We start from the raw sequence: 23204 nt of genomic DNA on the forward strand, positions 1-23204 counted from the left end.
TTTGGCAAAGTCACTCATTAGCCAATATGTTATGAAATATTTGACAGCTACAGCTTGGGCTGCTGGAAAAACCACCCAGATCTTTTCCGCTCATGGAGCCTTTAAAGAGAAACTTCATACACCTGTGTATATCTATGCACTTTTCACCTTAAACATGAGGACTGAGGTGCTGACATTTTAAATGAGGAAGCTGGGATGTACCAGCTTCAGCACATTCTGGTATGCTTACAATCGTGCAGACAAATATTGCCCTTGAATTTCAAGGCAGATACCAGTTTCTTCTACAGCCAGGCCTCCTGTTGTGAGGAAGCATTAAGTCCATCTCTATGGCCCTTTTTTGTCCACAGCGGCTGCTGCTACAGGACCTGCACGACAGTCATAATTGCAATTCCCTGCTTGTTGCTGAGAGCGAGGAGGATATCTGGAAAAGTGAAACGCCATACACCTACCGGCAGCGCACTGGGCCTGATGGTAGGAGTGCAAAGCGGTATCCTTATCCACAATAACGTTGTGCTGAGCCTTAGAGCCTAGAGCAGGTGTAGGAAACCTTTGGCCTTACAAAACTTACAACATCCCTTAACTGGGCCTGATGGAAGCTGTAGTTCAGCAACCCCTGCAGGGCCAAGGGTTCCCCACACCTGACTTAGAGACTCTGCTTTCCCACTAGTTTGGCTGTGCCCTAATTATATCAGAGGCAGGCTTCCTACAGACCACAGGATGAGATTCCTCTCTTACTCTGCCCGTTGTGGCAGGGCAGTACTTGGGGAAGTGACAGCTGTTGAATCCTTTTCATTTGCTGTTTTTTCACCACTTTGGTGGTGATGCACCATCCTGCTTTTCAGGGCAAGCTCTGTAGGTTCCCTGTTTAAAGGTACTTGAGGTGTGTGTGTTTGCCTTTTAATCTTGTGACACAACTGTACATGAAGGAGGAAAGTCTCTGTGTTGTGTAGATGGCTTTCAGAGAACTCTGTAGAGGGCTGCCCTGCTGAATTGCATTTCCCGCTGTGCAGACTACCCCGGAGAGGAGAGCTACCAGCCCCATGACTATCTGGCGGCCACCATGCAGTTCATACCCGGACACTTTGCTTGCGACGCAGTCTGGAGCACCACCATCCATGTGCATTCACGACTCAAGATGGGACCCAATATGGGTGTTGCACGCGGTGAGTATATGGATGCAGGGAGCTCTGGTATTGGGGAGGTATGTGAGGAGCTATCCCCAGACTCTCCGTTCCTAGGCAATGAGTTCTGTCTTGTCATGGTGCCTTTTCGCCCCCAGCTGTGGCACACTGATAATACAAATTATTTGTTAGGATTGGTGTGAGGGCTGGATTAGCCAAATGATGTGGCCTGAGTTAGGCTACAAACAAGGAAGTTCTGCCACAGGCTCCTTACAGGAAGGAGGAGCCACAAATACTGTGGTGATAAAATGCACAGAAGGGGGAACTTGTGTAACAAGTGGGAGAATTTTTCAGGAAGTGACTTTGTGTTGGGGGGGAGGGAAGCTTTTAGTATAAAAATCTGAGCAAGTTAATTTATTAGAAGAGATCCTAGCGTTGAGGTAAGGTTTCATCATGGAATGAACTATATTAAAAATAGCTCTCGTTCTAACTCTGTTATAAAACCCTAATACAGGCTAGCTACGATCTAAAAGAAGCTCAAGTGCTTGAAACAATAAAGAGACTTTTTCCCCCTCCCAAATATGCCCTGATAAGGAACACCTTAGCTTGAAACATACAAGGATTTGATACTTCTCCATTGGATACCCTTAGTACATATTTATCACAGCCACCAAATTGCAGTGATCTTTTTCAAAAAGTGGGTATGTTGAGAATGGGCAGTAGTTATGAGGATTAGGCTGGATTAATATTTGGGAAATAAAATTGAAGAGGGGCGTGTGCTATGCTGGTTTTTGAAGATAGCAGTGGGTGGTGCATTTGGGTCAGACTTTGCAACTTGTAAGCCATCTCTCTCTCCCCTGCAGCCATCCAGGCTCTGCGTTCTGTGCTCAATGCTTTCTCAGTTGTGAACAGGAAGAATATGTTTGTTTACCAGGAGCGCTCAACCAAGTCTGTTTTCTATTTACGGTAAGTTCGCCATCCTGTCATACGGCACCCCACAAGCAAGGGGACCGCCTTGACCTGTGGTGTCTTCATCTCCTCTGCTGGCATCTCCTTTTGGAATGTCCTTTGAGTCCATTGCCCTTGGCTTTACCCTCTCCTCTTTGTTACTCTCTCCTCCAGACTCTCTGAGACCACTTCCAGTGGGAAGGGTGGGGAAGCTGAAACCCAGAGCCTTCCATGCCGTTCACTGGCCCTTTCGCGCAGCCAGGAGCCCATATACATGGAGGACCTGAGCGTGAGTCTCTTTTCCTCCCAGGGAACCCCGGCACCCTTGCTGCCGAGAGCACAAGAGCGAGCATGCACACAGTGTGCTCTCTGCTGTCTTTCCAGGAGTGTTGGGAGACAGCTCCATCTTCTCAATTTCTTCCGTTCTCCTTGGATAGGGCTCTCGCTCCTCTTTGGAGACAGCCTCTTTCCGCAGTGTGGACTCGGCCCGCCCAGTGAGCCAAGTGGACAGGCATATCCAGCTGGTGGTTCATGGAGTTGCACCGGCAGGTAAGTTGCACATCCATTCAACATAAAGTCAGAGACGGGAGGCTTATTGAGATCTTGTTGCTGCTGTCAAGCTACCTGTCCCCTGAGGTGTTTAAAGACCAGACGAGCGTTGGATTTAGTAACTCTGTCTCCTTTAAGGTGTGCTTTTCCAACCTGGTGCCTCCTAAATGTTGTGTCGTTGGACTACAATTTCTACCATCTACTTTGCTGGCTGGGGCTGATGGGATTATAGTCAAAAACACCTGGAGAGCACCCGGTTGGGAAAGCCCACCTTAACAGGATTTTAAAAATATATGTTGCATTGTAGCCCTTTCTGCAACAACAAAGGGAAATGCAGCCTTTTGCTCCCTTCCCATTCTTTAGTTCATCAGCTCTCCGGAATCTTGTGTTAATGTTTTGTTTCCTCTGTAATTTAATAACAAGCCATTGACATTCTTTTCCCTTGTGGTTTTGCTGCTTCGGGCTTTTCCTTCAGACAGCCGTCAGTGGGGAAGCCTGGCTGCTCTCTTGTGACATAGTTTACTTTGCAGCACACACAGATCATTGATCTGGAACACAACTAATGTAGCAGTTGCAAAAAGGAATGGCAGGTGGAAACCTGCAAAGGCACATAGGTAGCTTCCTTTTTTTTAATACCGTCCCAGACTTTGGTCCATCTATTGTCTACACTGACTGGCAGCAGATTTCCAGGGTTTCAGACAGGGGTATTTCCTAGCCCTACCTGGAGATGCCAGGTTTGAACATGGGACCTTCTGCATGCAAAGCCATTGCTCTACCACTAAAGCTGCAATTGTAGGAGGGAGTAGATAGGTGCAAAGGTAACCCTCAGGAACAGTAGCCAGACTGCGTGGGCTGTTGAAAAATGGAGCATGCTGGGTTTGGTATGGGGTGGCTCAAGCGTAAGAGGGCTCAGCATCTTGTATGAGACAAAGGCTGCATACTGCAACTCTTCTGCTCCTCTAGGACCTGAGATCACAGATGAGCTAGTGAAGGTTCTACGCAGGCGCCTAGATGAAGCCACCCTGGACATCATCACAGTCATGCTTGTGCGGAACTGCAAGCTCACCCCTGCTGATGTGGAGGTAAAGGCCGTGCTTCAAATAGGACAAGACCACCTTTTATTTCTTGGCTAAATCTCCAGGCCTCTGGGTTGGATGTGCTCAGGCTGTATCAGACCATTGACAAGTCCTTCTCCGTGCAGTTCATACAGCCTCCAGGAAGCCCTCCCACTGAAGTGCTGCAGTTCACTCTGCCCCCCTCGTGCCTGCCCTGGCTCCCGGCCATAGCCTGCTACCTGCGTCAGAACCTGCTGATCTTCCTGCACACACCCAAGTACACAGACAGCAACATTGAGAACCATTTCAAGGTGAGAGGACGGGTGCTGCCTATTCAGGGGGTGACTTCAGTGTTTGTCTCTTGTAGAGGACTAAGGGAATATGTGCAAAGGACAAAGGCATGATGAGCACCCCAGGGGTAACAAGGCTAGGCATGGAAGTGTAAACAGATCACGGCATGCTGGGTTCTGGAACAGAATGAGAGGCACAAACTAGGATGAGAATTTCCGGCAGCCTCAAACATCTCTACCCCTAGCTTGATCTCAGTCGCTGAGGACCAGTCATACAAGGGACTGTTTTTATGTTTATGTGTGATCTACTGCTATGTATCCTTTAATGGACTGGAAAAAACCCCAATGTCTATGACAGTGTTCTATGCTGGGAAATTCTCTGCCATAAGAGTTGTATATCATTTACTGAGATTAAGAGCCTACATGATGTACCCCACGCTTTTGGTCTTCAGGATCTCAAAGGCAGCTCTCCATGTTGATGAAAATGCAGCTCCCGGAAATAGTCTGATTGAACTATTCTTGCCTTCCTTTTCAGCACTATTTCCACCAGAGTAGCAGCAGCAGCCATGACCTGGATCTCTATCTGTACAACAAGCCTGGAGGCCAGGGCACTGGTGGCAAAGGTAATAAGTGTCTCTGTCGTACCCCCTAATTCTATAGAAGAAAATGGTCCTATGCACCCTCTCTGAGGACAGCGGCATGCTGGGGTGTGGGCCTGGCCTAGGTAGGTTACCCAGGTGCCAGATGCTGTTGAATCTACATGCTGCTTAATCCATGTGAGTCAGCTAACTAAGGCCCCCCGGCTTCCGTTTTGTCCACTGCTGTACCAGCCAGTAGTAGGGTAGAGAGGAGTTCATAAATTAGTGAGCTCCACTCCCCAAAGGCCTTATGAGTTGTGCAGTCATGGTGGCTCCTGCTCATTGGAGCTCATTAAACATCTACTGGGGGGCTAAAAATGAACTGACTTTTAGGTGAGAGCACAGTGATGAGCTCTAGGCAGACATCAAGTGGGGAGTCATATGGTACTGTGGGCATCAGTTGGCAGCCTATGGACTGTTGGGAGCTCCCAGTGGTGGGGTAATGTTAGTTTGTGTGTCTGTGTGTCTGCATTGTGCCATACACTTGCCTCATTTCCCACCTGCACTGTGGTCTGGTTGTGTGGGTAACGCATCACCTCAAAGTGTGTCTGAACATTCTTCTGTCATGTAGGTTCCATGCTGGATCTTGTGCAGCACCTGTTTCCACCTTCCCAGTTTCAAGGTAGTTTCTGTAGATTCCAGTGGTCCGCTGTACTTTTTCCAGCGCTGCTCCCATCCTCATTTTGACCTTGTGCCTGCTGTTGTTCTGGCTTCTGCTCTATATCACCCACTTTCCCCCTTCTGTGTAGCCACCCACATCTTTTCCATTGGGTAGTTTCCTAACCCATATGCTTTGGCCACGAGAAGATCCCCCCCCCCCACTGGAGATGAGACTCAGGTTAAAGAAATCACACTGATTCCAGATAGAAATGGCTGCAAATTTCCTATTTGCTTTCAGAAAGAGAGAGAGAGAGAATTTCACTTCTGTCATAGCCTCCTTAGTTGTGGGAGTGAAAGGTCTTGTGGGTTTCAGAAAAGATTGATATATTTATGGAGCATTATTTGTTGTGGTGCCTCATTTTGTACCTTGGGATTAGTAAAATCTCTTGCATAAACTTGGAGCTGGGAGAAGAGCTCCGTGAGGCTGTGATGTTGCAGCTGGTGACATCAGCTGATGGATAGATTGAGATGACTGACCCTGGTGCTCATTTGGGGATGCACAGTAAACACCCTTATAATTGGTCTGAGTAATCTTCATACTGGGGACCAGGCAGAACATTTTACCTGTGCCATATTTACCCAGGGTACTAGAGGTGGAAGTTGCTTCATTCAGTAGCATGTGATTTGGCTCACTTGGTCCCTTGTGTCTTTGTTAGCAAGCTTTCTAGTTGCAGGCTATGGCTGTTCTGTAGTTATTTAGGTAGCTGAATGTAAGAAACCACCTGGTCTTGGGTTTATATTATTGGCAGCGAGACAGTTAATGCCGCTCGCCCTTCCTTCTTTCCCTCTGTTCTCATCTAGCTGCCAAGTTCATTGAGAGCAGGGAGAATTACATCTGTGGGGACAGTTACCATAAGCCTGGAGTAGACTTCCCTTCCCAGCAGGCATTGCTGCAAGCATTCCTTTTCCTTCCATGTGACCCCCATGCAAAGCTGACAGGAGACAAGGTGCATGCTGGGAGCCTCCTTGAAGATAGGGACCTATGGGTGCTATCTTCTGAATGAAATGATATGGTATACAGTGCCTTTGCCAATGTCATGCCCACCTTCTGCTTAGTGGGAGACTCTCTACTTCTGCCTGTGACTTGTTAGTTTTCCATTTAGAAGCCTACAGTGCTGATGTCCAGGTCCTGAGCCCTTAAATCCTTGCATATCCTTCTGCATGTTGTCATGAAAATGTCAGTAAGACAGTGTGTGATTCCTAGTGCAACCACCTTGCCTTTCCCTTTCTCCTCCCCTGGGCATTAATCAATGTGGCACATGAGCAGTCAGAAGGAAGGTTAGAAGAGCCCAAACGGTGCCCCCTCATTTTTTCCATGGAACTTCCACCTCCCACTTTTCTGAGGGACTCCTGGCATGATCACACTGCACAGCAGTGCAAGCTGGAGTGCAGTGCAGGGGCTAAGCTGCTTGCTGCACCAGGAAATGATGCCCAGAGAGATGTGATCTGTCTCCTGTCCCGTCCTTGGTGCTTTTGCTGGTTGGGCTTTGCTGAACCTGTGATGAATGCATCCTTTCCTTCAGATGACAGCTTGCAACCCACATCCCCAGCAAGTGCAGGCCTCTTCCCTATCTCCGTGATTGTGGTGTCTTCCTTGGCTACATGTCTTCCACCCCGACCCCTCCTTCCCACCTGTGACTTGTTTCCACATTACTTTTTTTTTTAAAATCACCCTGAGTTGCATTCCAAAGGATGGCTGTGTGTCTGTAACAAGTTCCCTAAGGCTGTGGTCTCCTAGGAGCTCTATGCTAGTGGAGGGCTGGGCCTCTGGGACTCAAGCGGCCCTTTGACTTTCCCCCTGCAGGCATTGCATGCATTGCCCTATCCTTTGTGGACGACCGTGGAAATCCCATCTCATTGACTCGCTGGGTGAGACCACCCACCGCATTGCTGAGCACATCCTTTCTCCAGGAGGCAGATTTCGAGAGCTTGACAGCTGTCACTAAGCACCAGGCTGAGCCTGGCACATCACAGCCAGGTGAGAAGGCAGGGCTTCTGTCTGCTCTCTAGGAACGGTGGCATCAGATGGGCAAAGTAATTGGGCTTGAGTCGGCTTGCCTAGAAGCCTAGGGAGCCTGGTTGGTAAGAGGCCAGCACTGCTGTTGCCTTTTCCAAGGTACATCCTCTTGACGCTGGCTTTTCCTCCAAAGCACTCTGTCCTCTGGTGCGCCTGGACATTTGGGAGAAGGGCAACATCAGCCTGCTGCAGCTCTCCGAAAGGCTGCGCAGTGCTCTGCGCCATGCCCTCTGCGACGCCCTCATGGAGTTCCGTGTGCTGCCCAACCCACTGTGTGTCGATCCATCTGCTGAGCCAGAGTTTCCAGGGAGTGTTGGAAGCCTGCGGCGGACAATGTCTGAAACAAAAGGGTTGACACCGCCTGGCAGACGCCGAGGAGCGTGTCCACCTGCCCTGCATTTCACTGTGCCCACTGCAGCCGCTGGTGAGCCCGTCACACCCACCAACAAGTTGGGGAGACGAAGCTTCTGGGACATGCGGGTAAGGACTCTGTCCAGGGAAGATGGCGGTGGGATATGTATGCTCTGGGGGTGGTGAGAAAGAGAGAGCCCAGAACCAAGAGCTCTGGATTCAAGAGCTGTTACAGCAAAGTGCCAGCCTGCACTAACTTACAACCACCAAGTGAAACACACTTCGCCAGCCATGGATTGTAGTCTGTCAGATGCTTGGCAATATCTCTGTTTTTTGTCGTGCCGGGCGAGCTTGTTAGATCATATATGGCTTTGCTCTGGCATAGTAGCTAAGAATATGATCTGCTCTGCCATGAGGTCCATGAAGGAGCTTCAGGCAAGCCCTCTGGTCTCACAGTGCAACCCTGTGCCTGTTTAAGCAAATTTCACTGTGTTTGTTGTGACTTACTCCCTAGTAAACATGTTACAGATGATAGCCACAGTCTCCACCCACTGCAATTCATGCCTAGCCGCCTTGGGGCTGAGGGCCACTTTGACCCAGAATCAAACCTCAGGGGGGTTATTGCGAAAATAAAGTGCTATATATAAATACTGAGTTGTGCAATACAGCTTGTGCAATACAGATCCTTGCTGGCCTGAAACCATCTGTGCCAGAGAAATGGGAAATAGGCCCCATGCATTTCTTTCTCTGTCTCTTCACGGCCTTGTTTTTCCCCCCAGAGCAAACCAGAGGCGGTAGAGCAAGGGAGCCCCAAGACCACGGATGACATAGTGCTGGAGCGGCCTGAAGAGAGCCGAACCCGCCGCCGCCACAAGACCGAGAGTGTGAAACAGCCCTCGAGCCACGAACGTGTTGCGGCAACTTCTGAGCAGGGGCAGGCCCAGAGGCAAGCGTCCTGGCAGTCTTTCCCCACCCTCTTAATCCAGTGGGACCTTGTGGGAGGGGGAAATGCCTCAGTCCAAAACCCAGCCTTTAATCTATGAACCGGATTGTGTGTGCTTCTGCACACCCAGAAAAACTCCTCCCCACACCCCCAAGGCTGGCCCTCCCTGCGAGGACAGCGCTGGTGCTGCTGAGTACGGATTATACAGGATTATGGCTGCTGGCTTCTGGGCACTGTAACCTTTCACACACTTCAGGGGCCTGGCCCAGGGTCCTCGTTCTTTCCCTTTGATTTTAACCTTGGCAGTGGATCTCCTCTTTGCAGACGCCGCGCCTGCCAGCTAGAGGAGGGGGATGTCGGAGTCCTGCACCCAATTTTCAGCCAGACCTGCCAGTCCTGGATGGCATTCATGAACCGCCTGGGTATGTACTTAGTCTGTGCCCTAATCCTTCAGTGCCTCAGCTAGTCCTGCCTTCACTCAGCATGGAGAGATTCTACCTTCAATTTTGTTTTCCTGAAGAATATGAGATCCCAAGCTTCTTAGAAAGGAAGCAGAGCCCCATGGGCGATACCCAACTAAGACATACGTGGTGGAGTTAGACCCATTAGATTGAATGGCGGTACACTAAGTAACTTAAGTCCATTGATTAAATGGATCTATTCTGAGGACGTCTAGCATTAGGTATCGACCCATGTCTAACCTCTGTCTTGGGGAGAAAAGCTTGCAAACATGAGGTTAATTAGTTAAGGCTCAGAAACCAGATTAAGAGCAAATAGGTGTGGCTTTGGCTTGTGTACCCTGTTGAGCATATGCGCCTTTCTTATTCACCACATGCTTCCCTGTCTCTCTGCTTATACTATTCCGAGCACAGAATTCGGGGCTTTTTGACCTAGAACATGGAAAGGTTCATGCCAGCTCTGGGTACACGTCCCTCTTTCCAATAGATGCAGGAATGAATACAGGTGCAGTGAGTGCTGATTGGTTTGCCTCCATTCCCCTTTGTTGGATATTTTGACTCAGGACAGCAACCACCAGGCTGGTGGTGCCACAAAATGGCCCAATTTATTTATTTTTAATGCTTTGGTGCAGCAAAACCAGTGACCCACTTTGTATTTCCCTCTGCAGGGTGTCCCTCAGTGCAGCAATGTGCCACGGAAAGTGTGTCCCGCTTCCTGCTCCCCTCCATCATGCTTGAGGTAGTGAACCTAGTCACTACTTTGGCAAATGACACCACTGTCAAAGTGTTTGAAAAAGTCAGGTAGGTGCTAAGTGTGTGCTCCCTTGAAGAGTAGCTTGGTAGATCAGCTGAGAGGCAGCCACTGGAAATTGCCTAGGGGTGCTTCCTTAGCAGGGTGGGAATGTTACATGTGGGAGAGGGGACTGGGTCTATAGGACGGGTGTTCTTGTGCCTTGACTTAGCTGCTTGTCTCCTGCTGCAGTGGTCCCCAAGGGGCGTCCTTTGTGCCACATTCCCTGACACCAAGCACCAGCAGTCGGCCAGCTGTCATTCGACACTTCGCCCTGCTTGGACGCAGCTTCCACCAGTGGCACTGCAGCACAGAGCAAGGTGAGTTGAGAGTGGGGAGCCAGAAAGGGCCAGCAGGTTTTTTTAATATCTCTGTGTATAGGCAGGAATCTCGCAAACTGAAGTCAGCTTTGTGGTGGTGTCTTGTCTCATTCAGCTACCAAGGGATTACAGCGTTTTGAGGCCACCGAGCTTGGGTCTGCAGAGAAAAGTTCTGATGTAGCTCCCCGGCAAAGATTTCTTTTCATGGAGATCATTGACAAAAAGGTGGGTATCGGCTGAGTTAGTGATGCAGCCACTGCAAAACCTCTGGGCTCAGTTTGAACTTGGGAGTCATCCAAAAAATGGAAAGAAGCAGAAGTCCCAGCAAAGGAAGAATAGGTACAAATACTTATGGAATATGCAGAAATGGCAAAACTTACTGGAAGAATAAGAAATCAAGATAACAAACTTTTTATAAGAGAATGGAAATGGTTTATTGAATATTTACAGATAAATTGTAAACAGATAAGAACATTGGCAGGATTATTGTAATAACCTGCAGTTTCGTAAGAGTATATATTTAAAGTAGATGAATAAATGAGCAAATTAAGTTAATTTGGATATGCAGAAGATAGTAAAAATACATTTAAGGAACTGCAGGAAGAGGAGGAAGGAAATCAAGTTTTGAAATGTCAAAATGATTGTAAAATCAGTCAAATGTATAAACTTGAAAAGTGTAATAATAATAATAATAATAATAATAATAATAATAATAATAATAGAGCTTGAGAGCCGTCCCAGTCTGGATCAGCAGCCTGAGTCTGGTCTTGCATTGCTTCCCTTTCCCCCTCCAGCTGGTGCTGCATACCTACAACTGGTCGGTGGACCAGGGCAGTGCCCTGAGCAGCTCCCTCACCCGCTTGCTGCAGTGGCAGAATGCCCGCGCCCATGTGGTGCACTGCCTGATCAGCCAGAAGCTTGGGCTCTTCCATCACTACTGCTACATGGACACCCCGTGGCATGAGGACAGCAAACAGGTACGCCCTGCTTTGTGCATTCCTGTGTGCAGGGCGCTCTGTCCACGACTGGCTCTCATTGATTATCTCTATCCAGGAGCAAAATCCCTTCCTGAACTCAACACTGGATGTGGATCTCCTGATCCGGAGCCCTAGCGTCCCCGCAGGCAGGGAGCCCGGTCGCCTCGGCAGCTCTGCCCGCATCCTGCAGCCTCTGCACTTCCCTCCGGATATGGTGCCCTTCGACGAGGCCCTCCGAGACGTCTCGGTCAACCAGCCTACCCTTCATAGCCCAGAGATGGCCACGCTTGATCGTGTGGGCCAGCACGGAGCTCAGTTTCTGGAGATCAAGAGCATGGAGCGGAAAGGTAAGTGGGAGGACAGGGACAAAGGACTGCACTCCCTGCAGCTGTATCCTAAAGGGCTGTTACAGCTCTTAGGACCTTTGCACAAGTCTTTGCCCATGAGGGGTTTACCAGGGCAGCCAAAAGCAAGGCAGTGGCAAGCTGTAAGAGCGAACGGGGTGGAAAGGAATGGCTTAGAGTAGAGTCATTCTCTGTCTGTCTGCTGTGCATATGTGAGCTGATGTGAAACAGTGAGGTGGCTTGAGTTGTCTGCAGGGAAAGCTTGCCAGAAAACGAGGTCTTGTTTGAGGAAGGGCCCTGGGGCTCTGGTCCTGCTCTCCTCAGCCTTTGCTCCTGTTCCACAGAGCTGGAGAAACAGATGAAAATTGAGAATCTCTTTGTGACGTGGCAACAGCGGTCTGCACAGTCCAACATGCCCATCACTGTGAGTTGTGGTTTTTCAAGGGCGTGGGAAAGCAGCTGGGATGTGGGCAGCACTTAGGTGCCAGGGCCTTGACGCTGCTTCCCAAATATTGGGGTGGGGTGGGGCTTGTTCTTGGGAAACAGTGAGAGGGAAGGTGGCATGGGATGGGGTGTTCTTCCCCAGGAAAAGGCAACATCATATGAAGCTACAGGACCTAGAAGGTATTGTGCTTCAACACCCGCCTTTTAAAAAAGCAGAACCCAAGACACTGTTAATGCTTCGCACATGGAAGCCATCTGCACAATTCCTCCTCCCACCTTCAGCAGCTGATCCGAGGTTATGGGATGTTGGGTGGGGTTGCGTGTTGGGGAGGACACAGCAGGAGTACACAAGTGCCACTGCTTCCAGTGGAAATTGTACCTGCCCTGAGAAAGTCTGTTTGTGCACTGTGCTACTTCGTTCTTGGCTATGTTCAGGGAAGGTCAGGTGGAATGACATGAAGGCCATTCCCCTCTATGATCGCTCTGGTCTTTCATTATTGCCGACAGATGAGAATATGTACCATGTAAGCAGCTGTTTTGTAGTGTAAATTGAGAAGGTGACATAAGGTGCCTCAGACGCTATCCTTACCATCATGCTCACGGGATGTTGTGAGCTAGACTGAGGTAGGTAAGAGATGTCATCTTGCATAATAAGCTGACGTGAGCATGTGAGTGTCGAATCTCACAAGGATAGAGAAATGAAACTGGGCTGTGCGTGCTTCTCTTAGCAGCCTCTCTTAATGGGGTTGAGGTGGGTCTTTGTTTTAATAAGTGAATGCATCGCTTCATATGGAACTTCAAAGGAAACATTAGGCTTAGGGCATGTCTGCAAGCAGGATTAGAGCACACGAGCCTTCTCCCCTCCCGTGGCTTCTAGCAACTGGTATTCGGAAGTATCGCTGCCTCCAGCTGTGAAGGAAGAGCAGAGCCATCATGGCTCTTAGTCATTGACAGCCCCCCACCCCACCCCCCCAATGCTTTCAGAAATGAAGAAATGGGCACATCATCTAAATACCACAAGATTGGAGCTGTGTTGTCAAGCTGCCAATGCCATGCTTGCATATGTTTTCTATGGGCAGGAGCAAAATCCTTGGGAACTGAGCTCCTGATCACTGTGTAACTCTACCAGCTCCACTTTTTAATCTCCCAAAGTTTTTACGTGGCCAGGGTTGACACTTTGGGGCCATATGGAATGGGCCTGGAGACCTGTCGTAGTTAACCTCCTGTGTCTGTGTCTGTGCAGCTTGCAGATCTGGAAACGCTGAAGCAGTCCTCCCGCCTGGTCCATTATTGTGCCACGCCGTTGCTCTTTGATCCCACCTTCCGGCAACAGATTCAGGCTGACCAGCAGAACAAGCCGGAGGGGAAGGTGAAGTGGGGGGTGGGGAGAGGGGAGAGAGTCCTTCATAATGCTGTCATTCCTCCCTCCCATATTTATTTTATCCCCGGCTATACCGGGAAGAGGCAGCTGAGGAGATACTTACAAGAGGCCTTTCCCATGGCTTAGAAGGAGGTTGGCAGAACCTAGGTGATGGAGTTGAGAGTCTCCTAGCCTTTGGGGGCTAGGAGTGGGGCAGGACCCTACTCTCTATGTATCCCCAAGTTTTATCAAAGCTGATTTCTGGGGATGGGTTTGATTATTTATTATTAAATTTGTACACCGCCCTGTACTCACAAATCTCAGGGCAGTTCACAACATGAAACCACAATATTGAAAAACACAAAATCCATAATAAAAATAAGAACAGAAGCAAACCAATAATCTCCCCCTTCCACAGCTCCTTTTTAAAGGCATTGGATGAAAACTGAAAGCGCAAATATGACTCTAAGGCCGGAGTGGCTAATCTTTTTTTTCACCTGAGCTACATGCACTCTGCCCAACCCTCCTGAGACCTCAAAGGTTCCCCACACACATGCACATGCGCATCATCTGAGAAGTGGGGTATAGGCCCTCCCTGCCCATTATTGATCTGATGACTGGATATTTGGGAGAGGGGGGGAGGACTTTTGCCTCGCTGCAAAATTCAGTGGGGTCTTGGGGATAGGATAGAAAAATGTGCTTGGAAGGCCATGCCACCTCCTGAATAGGCAGTTAGCCACCCTTCCTCTAAGGCACTTTTTCTCTTGCCTACTCAGAGGAAAATGCCAATTCTCCCATTACTCCTTTGCCATTCAGAAGCGACACCGCTCAAATGACTCCACGGCATCTGGTAGGGACCGCAGCCACAGCTGTGACTCCGCAGAGGGGCTGCCATGTCGGACCAAGGATGAGGCCTGGCTGCTGGAGCTGTGCCACACTTTCCTGCAGCAGTACATCCAGTACCTGCAGAGCATGGGCTTCATTGTGGTGCAGGTGCGCCCGCCGTCCCCCACCCGCAGGTCAGTGGGGATTGTTGGAAGGGCACAAGTGGTAATAGTAAATATATGGATCCACCTATTGTGGTGACTGTAATTCGTCCTAAACAGTTTTTGTTATTGTACCTTCAGGTGGCTGTAACTCCGACACTTTACGGAAGGGGTCGGCAAAGTTTTTGTGGCTTGGGCTGGTTCCCGGTCCCGCAGACGCTGCAGTGGGCCGGAATGCGCACACATGTGCGAACACTATTTCCGGCGTGGAGGAGGCGTGCACAGCTTCCCATTGGCTGCAGGAGCTTCCTGCAGCCAATGGGAAGCCAGCCAACGTCGTGGAAGGCGGTCCCCACTCTGCTCCGCACTGGTTTAGCGCTGCGTACAGGAGCTGACCGAGTGGGCGGCAGGTGTCCCCGAGCGGGTGGTGGTGATCCATGGGCCGCAGGTTGCTGACCCCTGCCTTATGTTGAAGGGTGGGTAAGACATCAGGTTAAGAATAATGATGGCAATGCTGCTTTGGGCAGCAACAAGTTTATGGAAGACATGCTTGCGTAGAGGGAGGGAGAATCAGCAGGAGCTCCATGAGAAGTGTGTCGTAGAAGAAATGTGATGGGGTGTTCACTCGCAGATCCCAGTCTGTTTCTAACCCCCAGCACACCCTTGTAGATCTTCAATCTTCCCCCTCCCTGTCTCTCTTCTGCTCTTCAGCAGCACCAGCAGGATCCGAGCTCTGGCAGCAATGGGCATTGAGGGCCGGGCCTCTTTCTCATACACCAGGCCAAAGGCGGAGGGGAGCCCAAAGGTGAGCAGCCTGGCTTTTTGAGTTGGGGGGACTGGGGGGACCTTCTGGCAGGGAGAGAGGGCTTGGCCATTGGAGAGAGGGGTGGAGCATGTTCCCTAGGCATCAACAAAGGGTCCCAGAGCTTGTTCCAGCGCAAATGCTTCTTTTCCAGAGCGCCAGCCCTCCTGTCACCACGTACCACTTGCAGAGAGCTCTGCCTGGGGGAATCGTGCTCATGGAGCTAGCTTTCCAGGTGAGTGGAAACAGGTTTTCCTTCCATGCTAAGCACAACAGGCCAGACCAGTTTGTTTAAGGGGAAGCGGCCATCGCAAGTGCTCATAGGCCAGTTGGGTGAGGTGGGTCTAAGTTGAAGGTATGGCTAGCCACTCAACTGACACACACACTCAATGGGCATTGGGGGAGGGATACAGGTTGAGACAGCCTATCCTGAATGAAAGCAGGAATACCACCTCTAAACAGTTTTTAAAGCAGTAGTTAACATTGTAGATGCCGGTGTGTAGTTGTTAGGGGCAGATGAAAGCCAATATCTCATCCGGTGCCGTTCTCCTTAGGGCTGCTATTTCTGTGTGAAGCAGTACGCACTGGAGTGCTCACGAATCCCCATGGGGCAGACTGTCAACTCACAGGTAATATTGCTGTGTTCACTCTCTTGCCCTGGAGGTCAGAACTGGATGGATATAGAAAATATTGAAATACACATGCATGGAATCCCTTGAGAAGGAGGTGTAGGAGTTGAGCTTGAGGACTCAATAAGGCCACATTTTCCCTTGGCTGTGGCTTGGTAATCTTCCCCATTGTGTTCGCTTGCTTATGCTGTGCCTCAGCAGAGAGAAACAATGATTGCCACTATCCTTTTGTGCTGCACTGAGCTTTAAGCTTCCTTCAGGACTTGGGCGTTGCCCCCAAGATCTCTGAGTAACAGAAGGCATGCCTTCTCCTGAAGATCTAGACATGCTTGACCCAGGCAAGAGAGGCTTCCCCTACTCTTGAATATATGCGAGGATTAGAAGTGCCAGCCTGTACCCTTCCTGCAAGGTAGGACTGGCAACCTTTTGAGCAGTGGTTCTGCAGCAGGCATAGCTTTGGTTTCTGAAATGGAGAGCATCTTGGTTCCTGCTTGCATGCTGCTCAACAACCCTTCTCAGGTTCGTAGCTACAAACAGCCTCTGTTATCTCACTAGGTGGAGCTGACGCCAGAATATGAGAGGATACGCTCCCATTTTGTCTGGGTTTGTTTTGTGTTTGGTCATGCCTATTCCTGGTTTAGCTGGGTCTCTTACTGTATTATGGGGTGTCAGTCCATGGCACTGGGCACTGTGAGAGGTTGGGGGAAGAAAGCTGGTCCTACAGAGTTCCATTCCTTCCTTCAAATGCAGAAAATAACTTGCCATCTCCTCACTCTGTCTGGGGTTTGGAGACACCCACTGACACCCTGAATTCCAGTGACACCGGACACATTCTGGAAGCAGCAGCGAGTTGCCTGAGCAGCTCTATAATCTAGCCTGAGCAGATTATAGTATATGAACTGCCTGCACTAATGTTAGCGACAACTGTCTACTGTAACATTTAAAGAGATCTTGACACATGCAGCCACTACCTGAGCTGTGGAAGTCTGGCATGTAGATGCTGTAAGTGTAGATGCCAGCACAGAGGCTAAGGATATCTGCTACATGAGGTACAGTCAACAACAACAACAACAACAACAACAACAACAACAATAATAATAATAATAATAATAATAATAATAATAATAATAATAATAATAAATAATTTATTATTTATACCCCGCCCATCTGGCTGAGTTTCCCCAGCCACCCTGGGCGGCTCCCAATCAAGTGTTAAAAACAATACAGCATTAAATATTAGAATCATAGAATCATAGAATCATAGAGTTGGAAGAGACCACAAGGGCCATCGAGTCCAACCCCCTGCCAAGCAGGAAACACCATCAGAGCACTCCTGACATATGGTTGTCAAGCCTCTGCTTAAAGACCTCCAAAGAAGGAGACTCCACCACACTCCTTGGCAGCAAATTCCACTGTCGAACAGCTCTTACTGTCAGGAAGTTCTTCCTAATGTTTAGGTGGAATCTTCTTTCTTGTAGTTTGGATCCATTGCTCCGTGTCCGCTTCTCTGGAGCAGCAGAAAACAACCTTTCTCCCTCCTCTATGTGACATCCTTTTATATATTTGAACATGGCTATCATATCACCCCTTAACCTCCTCTTCTCCAGGCTAAACATGCCCAGCTCCCTTAACCGTTCCTCATAAGGCATCGTTTCCAGGCCTTTGACCATTTTGGTTGCCCTCCTCTGGACACGTTCCAGTTTGTCAGTGTCCTTCTTATTAAAAACTTCCCTAACCAGGGCTGCCTTCAGATGTCTTTTAAAGATAGGATAGCTGCTTATTTCCTTCACATCTGAAGGGAGGGTGTTCCACAGGGTGGGCGCCACTACCAAGAAGGCCCTCTGTCTGGTTCCCTGTAACCTCACTTCTCACAATGAGGGAACCGCCAGAAGGCCCTCGGCGCTGGATCTCAGTGTCCGGGCTGAACGATGGGGGTGGAGATGCTCCTTCAGGTATACAGGATTGAGGCTGTTTAGGGCTTTAAAGGTCAGCACCAACACTTTGAATTGTGCTCGGAAATGTACTGGGAGCCAATGCAGATCTCTCAGGACCGGTGTTATGTGGTCCCGGTGGCCACTCCCAGTCACAAGTCTAGCTGCCGCATTCTGGATTAATTGCAGTTTCCAGGTCACCTTCAAAGGTAGCCCCACGTAGAGCGCATTGCAGTAGTCCAAGTAGTCAAACCTTGGTTGTCGAACGTAATCCATTCCGGAAGCCCGTTCAGCTTCCGAACTGTTCGACAACCGAGGCACGGCTTCTGATTGGTTGCAGGAAACTGCGTTGGATGTTCGGCTTCTGAAAAATATTCAAAAACCGGAACATCTGTATCTGAAGAAGTGTGCATGCACACGAAAGCTCATACCAAGAACTAACTTAGTTGGTCTTTAAGGTGCTACTGGAAGGAATTTTTTTATTTTGACTATGGCAGACCAACACGGCTACCTATCTACTTCTGGGTTTTTGGCGTTCGGGAGCCGAAACATTCCAAAACCAGAGGCGTTTGGGAGCCAAGGTTTGACTGTACCAATGTGGGGAAATGCTTTTTTCAGTGGCTTCCACATAGAAGCTGCTGTCTTTAAATCTGCTTTTAGTCAACTGTGAAACAGAATTCTACAACTTAAACAGCTTAAATTTGCTGCAGCTTCACAGAAGTCTCAACAAATTATGTGAACGTTGGATTACTTGATTACCTTATTTTCATACACCAGGCCAGCCCATCAGCAGAACTTAACTGCTTAGAGAAACATGTCAGGTTGCCCTATTCTGTCTTAACAGCACTGTTAGAGGAGGAAGAAGAATGGGGCTCGTAGGATACGGACACATGGGAGAGGGGAAATGGTGAACTTTTTGAAGCATATTTAAGAGTCACTTTAGCACTGGACACTTTTTGGTCTAAGCATTTAGGAGATGCTGCCTTAGTCTTTACAAACTCATTCTTCCAGTCTTTGGAAATGAGCGCCTGCTTCTCTTTTTTTTATATAAAAAAGAGAAGCTGGAATTCTGACAAATCAGATAGAAATATTAGAACGAAATGTAAACAAAAATGCTTGAAATTGGCAATTGGAATGGAACTGTGTAAAATGCACATGCCTTATTTGCAATTATGGGAACGTCACTCGCGCAAACTTCTTAAACAGCTTTTTAAAAAGCAGATCCTTCCAAATTTTTCTTCTTGTGCCTACTTAGGCATCTGCTCCCATTTATATGTTTTCCTCCTGAATTAAACCAAGCCAGCACCTCCTAAGTTGCTTCGAATCCTCACTCACCCACAGAGCACCCTGGGTGTGCACAAAGGGGTGAGCTCCCGTAGCTCTGTCCCACCTCTTGCCAACCTAGCAGTTCGAAAGCACACCAGTGCAAGTAGATAAATAGGTACCGCTGCGGCGGGAAGGTAAACAGCGTTTCCATGCGCTCTGGCACTCGTCACGGTGTCCTGTTCCGCCAGAAGCACTTTAGTCACGCTGGCCACATGACCCGGAAAGCTGTCTGTGGACAAACACTAGCTCCATTAGCCTGAAAGTGAGATGAGCACCAGAGCCCAAAGTCGCCTTTGACTGGACTTAACTGTCCAAGGGTCCTTTACCTTTACCCGTATAAGCCTTAAATATACTACTTTAAAGAAGGGCCAGACAACTTATTTATTTGATGCCAAGATCCACTGTGATGGCTTAAAGTTATCCTAATTGTATCTCAGACACATGATTCTGTACTCAGAAACCTCCAAGTCTAATGGCGGAGATGGGCGTTTTATTTTCCACTCTTCTGTGGAAATTGGCGTACGGCCTTTGCCTCCACCTCCCACAGCCACAAACTTCCTCCACTTCCACATATGTTGAGTAGAACTTCAGGGGTGGTAGCACCTCACACATGGCCCTGCATGGTCCTCCTGAGACAGGAACTACAGGAGCCAGTCCTACTACATGCTGCTGCACCCCAATTTTCCTATAGTAGGGGAGGGTTGATTCTCCTGCTCACTGCAATTGGGAAGGCTGTGCAAATCAGACTTGCCACTGCTATCCTCTCTGGTAGAGAACCTCCTTGCAGTTCCAGACCTCCCTAACTCCAAGAGGTAAAGGACCTTGGCAGAGTTCTGCCAGACTTTTTAGTTTGCTTATTTCTATCCTTTCTCTACTTTTTTGCCCTTTAGGAGTGTTAAGAGTAGAAAGTTTTTTGTTTCTCTTTTTTTTAAGAAAAAGGTTGCTGAGACAATTTAAACTGATCACAGAGACACTGCAGCTGTGATGTTTCTCATCCAGGCAGGGGAGATCACCCTTGTGTTACTGATGGAATCTTTGGTGGATCCCTTTGAAAGGACCTTCAACAGAAGCTAATGGAGGACCCACATGGAAACCACAGTCCCCATGAGCCACTGCTGTATTACTGTGCCCATTTTACCTGCATCTGAGATTGGCACAGTAGGCAATTTAGTAGCCAGGCAAGGTCCTCATCCAGCTAGCTCTCCTGCAGGTTGAAGCGAAAGGGCAAAAGGGCGAGCGTAGGTAAAAGGGCACCCAGGGTTCAGTGGCTAGCGACAGGGGCACTCTGGTGTTTTCTGTAAGGTATGACCTAGGTGCCTAGGTTGGATAACATCAGGCTACTTCCCTCACTACTTCCTTTTCTCTGTACTTTTCTGAACCCCCTCTATACAGCCCCATACAATAGTACTGCATCTTCCTTAGGCAACTGGCTTCAGGTCTGATTTCTCTCTCTGTTCGCCTTAGCTTTCTATGCTCTTCACGGAGGAGTGCGACAAGGTGCGTGATCTCATGCATGTGCACTCGTTCAGTTATGATTTCCACCTGCGCATCGTGCACCAGTACCTACTTGGATCCCATATGGCGCTGCGGCAAGGCTATCACCTCACCAGCTTTCTGGAAGACTTCATTGCCCAGCACCCTGACATCCCCAAGTTTGGACGCAATCACATCTTCCAAGGTGAGAACTTCTGGGGGCATTTGAGGAGATTTTAGACAGCTATAACTCTGCACAGCCAACTGCACCTGTTCTGTGGCCCCAGTAGATGGCTGTATTCCGAGAAGTCACAAAGGTCCTGTCATCATCTTCATCTCTGTCTTGGGACCTCTTGCTTTGCTTATAAGCTGTAAACCAGTCAGGTCCTAACAACAATGAGCTTTCCAATCTGACATAGACAAGTGGGAAGGAGGTTTTACTCTAGTAGAATAAAAACTCAGTGCTGCTGGCCCTCCTTTAGCACACTGGCTCCACATCGCGAAAGTACCTGGTTACATGAGCACAGGAGTATGCCAAAAATTTAAAGGACCTATAAAACCCTTCCTGTTTTTAACAACAGAAGGGCCTTTTGAACTCTGGAACCCAGTAGCTAAGAACCAGGGAGAAGCCGACTGTGTGGGCTTAAAGAGCTATTTTAATAAAACACTTTAAAGCAAGTGGCACTCAAACAAGAAGTTGAAGGGAAACATTTTAGAAGATCATTTTAGAAGATCAGCAAAAAGGAAAATAAACCCAAAACAGCGTGCTGACATAAGTAGCCAACAACTAACGGTGATTTAAAGGAACAAAGCAGGCATTTCCCTTGACCAGCAGAGGCTAAGGTTTGCTGGCAAACATCTGGAAGATGGTTGCACTATCTCTGACGACAGCATCCAGAAGGACTCATTTCAGGTTTGTCTTGTGGAGCAGATAGACCTCTGTCCCCCAGACAGACTCCCAGAACCAAACGATCCTACGGCCATAAGCAAACATATGGTAATCCTTCCACTTCTCCTACAGGTGCGCTGACCTTGCCTACCAGCTCCATTACAGCACACCAGCTGTACAACTATATAACTGACCACGCCAACACCTATCATATGAAACCACTGCGCATGGCCAAACCAGGAACTAGCGCTGAGGGCAAGAAGGGCACTCCCAGCCCTGAGCAAAATGAGTATGCCCTAGTCTCCATCTGGAACAGGCAAGTGATTTCCAGGCTGCTCTGATAATCTCTTGTCTCAGTGCCACTTACGACACTTGTCTGTGAGCCCCACTCCCTAAACTTCATGTGCCATGCATCTTCTTCCACCTTCGTCATTCAAAAGGCCGCCAGGTATCTCACCTTTTATGTCTTTCTGCAATGATGATGATGATGATGATTATGAGGATGCACCTAACATAGCTAGGCACTGCACAAAGATTAAATAATTCAGGTTCTGCCTAAGGCTTTATATTGTGTTACCTAGGACTTAACCCACTAGGTCCAAGACTGGCAAAAATGCATTTTGAATGATTGCAAATGAATTATTTGTTTTATGTGATTTAGGGAAAAAGAGATTTTTATTTGCAGAAGTCCAATAAGGTACTGTCAGTATTTGATTTACAAAGGAAGTATTTAATTTCAGGTGCTACAAGAAGGCATTTCATTTTGTACTCAACTCTTTAGCCCTCCACAACTAACATCCTTTATTATAGAATAAGCTTTTGTAGGCTAGAGTCTATTTTTTTCAGATGCATGGTGGCCTGGAAATACAGACCACACTTCTCCGACGCTGTTTAACTCTCTAAATTTTTTATTTTTTATTTTTATTTTACTCTAGTCATTATTATTATTCCTAGTCACTTACCTGAATTTTGCTTATTGCGGAGTCTCGCATTGATTCTCAATCAGTCAAAAGCAACCAAGGACAATCCCGCCAACCAATTTTTACTGCTGCTGACAGTTGAGGAGAGGATACGGATAAAACGTTTGCCTCTAGAGACCGTGTTTGTGTTTTGCTAACATAGAATTTCTGATTCTTTTTGAGAAACCTCATGTGAGCAACTTGGCATTCAGATTACCGACTATTGTTTTCCTTCCTTGGATTGAACCGACCCTTGTCTCTTTGGTGCCACATTTTTTAACGGCTGCCACCAGAATCCCATTCCCACAGGGTGCTTTATCCTCTTCAAAAGAAATCCAATTTTGTCAACTTCTTTTGGAATACAACACAGCCACACTGGCTCCAGGTATGGCACAAGTAAGCCTAGCTTTTGCCTACCTGTGTATTAGGTTCTTGATTGAAACACCAAACAGTCTCTTCCAGGTGGCATTAGCTTTTTGATCTCACACAGGTGGGACAAGGTCCCACAACTTTTCCCACCTGCCTAGTCCTTGATACTGGATGCCCATGGATTTCTTAGATTTGCTTTTCAGGATAGAACAACCTTCTTACCAGCTTAGCTGTGACATGCTGGTGTTTTATGCCAGTTGCTCTGAAACTAGACACAGCAGTCCATTAAAAGACTTGAGCATTCAGAGATGGAGGAAATGTCAAATGTGGGGCATTTTTCACAAAATACTTGTGTGTACAAACCTTTTCTAGCACTGGGGAGGCTTCAAACACTAGCTTTCTGCATTACCAGGCTGCTGCAGTTACCAATATCTGTTTGCAAAACAGACATGATTATAATAAAATAAACAAGACACAAATACAAAGTTTGTTATGCTGCTTGCATGGTAGTATAAGGTGCAGATGTCTGTTCTGGGGCATATATTCCTGGACTGAGAAACTTGACACAGAATGGT

The 23204-nt window shown here is 48.2% G+C and overlaps 1 protein-coding gene across 5 annotated transcripts in view; it reads left to right on the forward strand.

Moving 5' to 3' along the window:
- The window catches only part of SZT2 (SZT2 subunit of KICSTOR complex), an 89883-nt gene that overhangs the window by 63168 nt on the left and 3511 nt on the right, over nt 1–23204 (forward strand). For 4 of the 5 annotated variants that reach the window (XM_081195223.1, XM_081195225.1, XM_081195224.1 and 1 more), the window contains exons 42-67: nt 348–471; nt 1011–1163; nt 1985–2087; nt 2244–2358; nt 2507–2618; nt 3582–3700; nt 3820–3984; nt 4499–4586; nt 5173–5223; nt 7066–7239; nt 7412–7758; nt 8409–8575; nt 8897–8994; nt 9699–9831; nt 10013–10140; nt 10256–10365; nt 10935–11117; nt 11194–11464; nt 11806–11885; nt 13149–13274; nt 14082–14284; nt 14963–15056; nt 15208–15288; nt 15608–15682; nt 20404–20617; nt 21434–21617. In XM_081195223.1, the coding sequence (XP_081051349.1) occupies nt 348–471; nt 1011–1163; nt 1985–2087; nt 2244–2358; nt 2507–2618; nt 3582–3700; nt 3820–3984; nt 4499–4586; nt 5173–5223; nt 7066–7239; nt 7412–7758; nt 8409–8575; nt 8897–8994; nt 9699–9831; nt 10013–10140; nt 10256–10365; nt 10935–11117; nt 11194–11464; nt 11806–11885; nt 13149–13274; nt 14082–14284; nt 14963–15056; nt 15208–15288; nt 15608–15682; nt 20404–20617; nt 21434–21617 (3698 nt within the window). The remainder of the gene's footprint in view (nt 1–347; nt 472–1010; nt 1164–1984; nt 2088–2243; nt 2359–2506; nt 2619–3581; nt 3701–3819; nt 3985–4498; nt 4587–5172; nt 5224–7065; nt 7240–7411; nt 7759–8408; nt 8576–8896; nt 8995–9698; nt 9832–10012; nt 10141–10255; nt 10366–10934; nt 11118–11193; nt 11465–11805; nt 11886–13148; nt 13275–14081; nt 14285–14962; nt 15057–15207; nt 15289–15607; nt 15683–20403; nt 20618–21433; nt 21618–23204) is intronic. The other variant, XM_081195227.1, reaches the window with a different exon arrangement.

The sequence above is a fragment of the Podarcis bocagei genome (genome assembly GCF_964188305.1).
Source record: "Podarcis bocagei genome assembly, chromosome: 5".
In the NCBI taxonomy this organism is placed as follows: domain Eukaryota; kingdom Metazoa; phylum Chordata; class Lepidosauria; order Squamata; family Lacertidae; genus Podarcis; species Podarcis bocagei.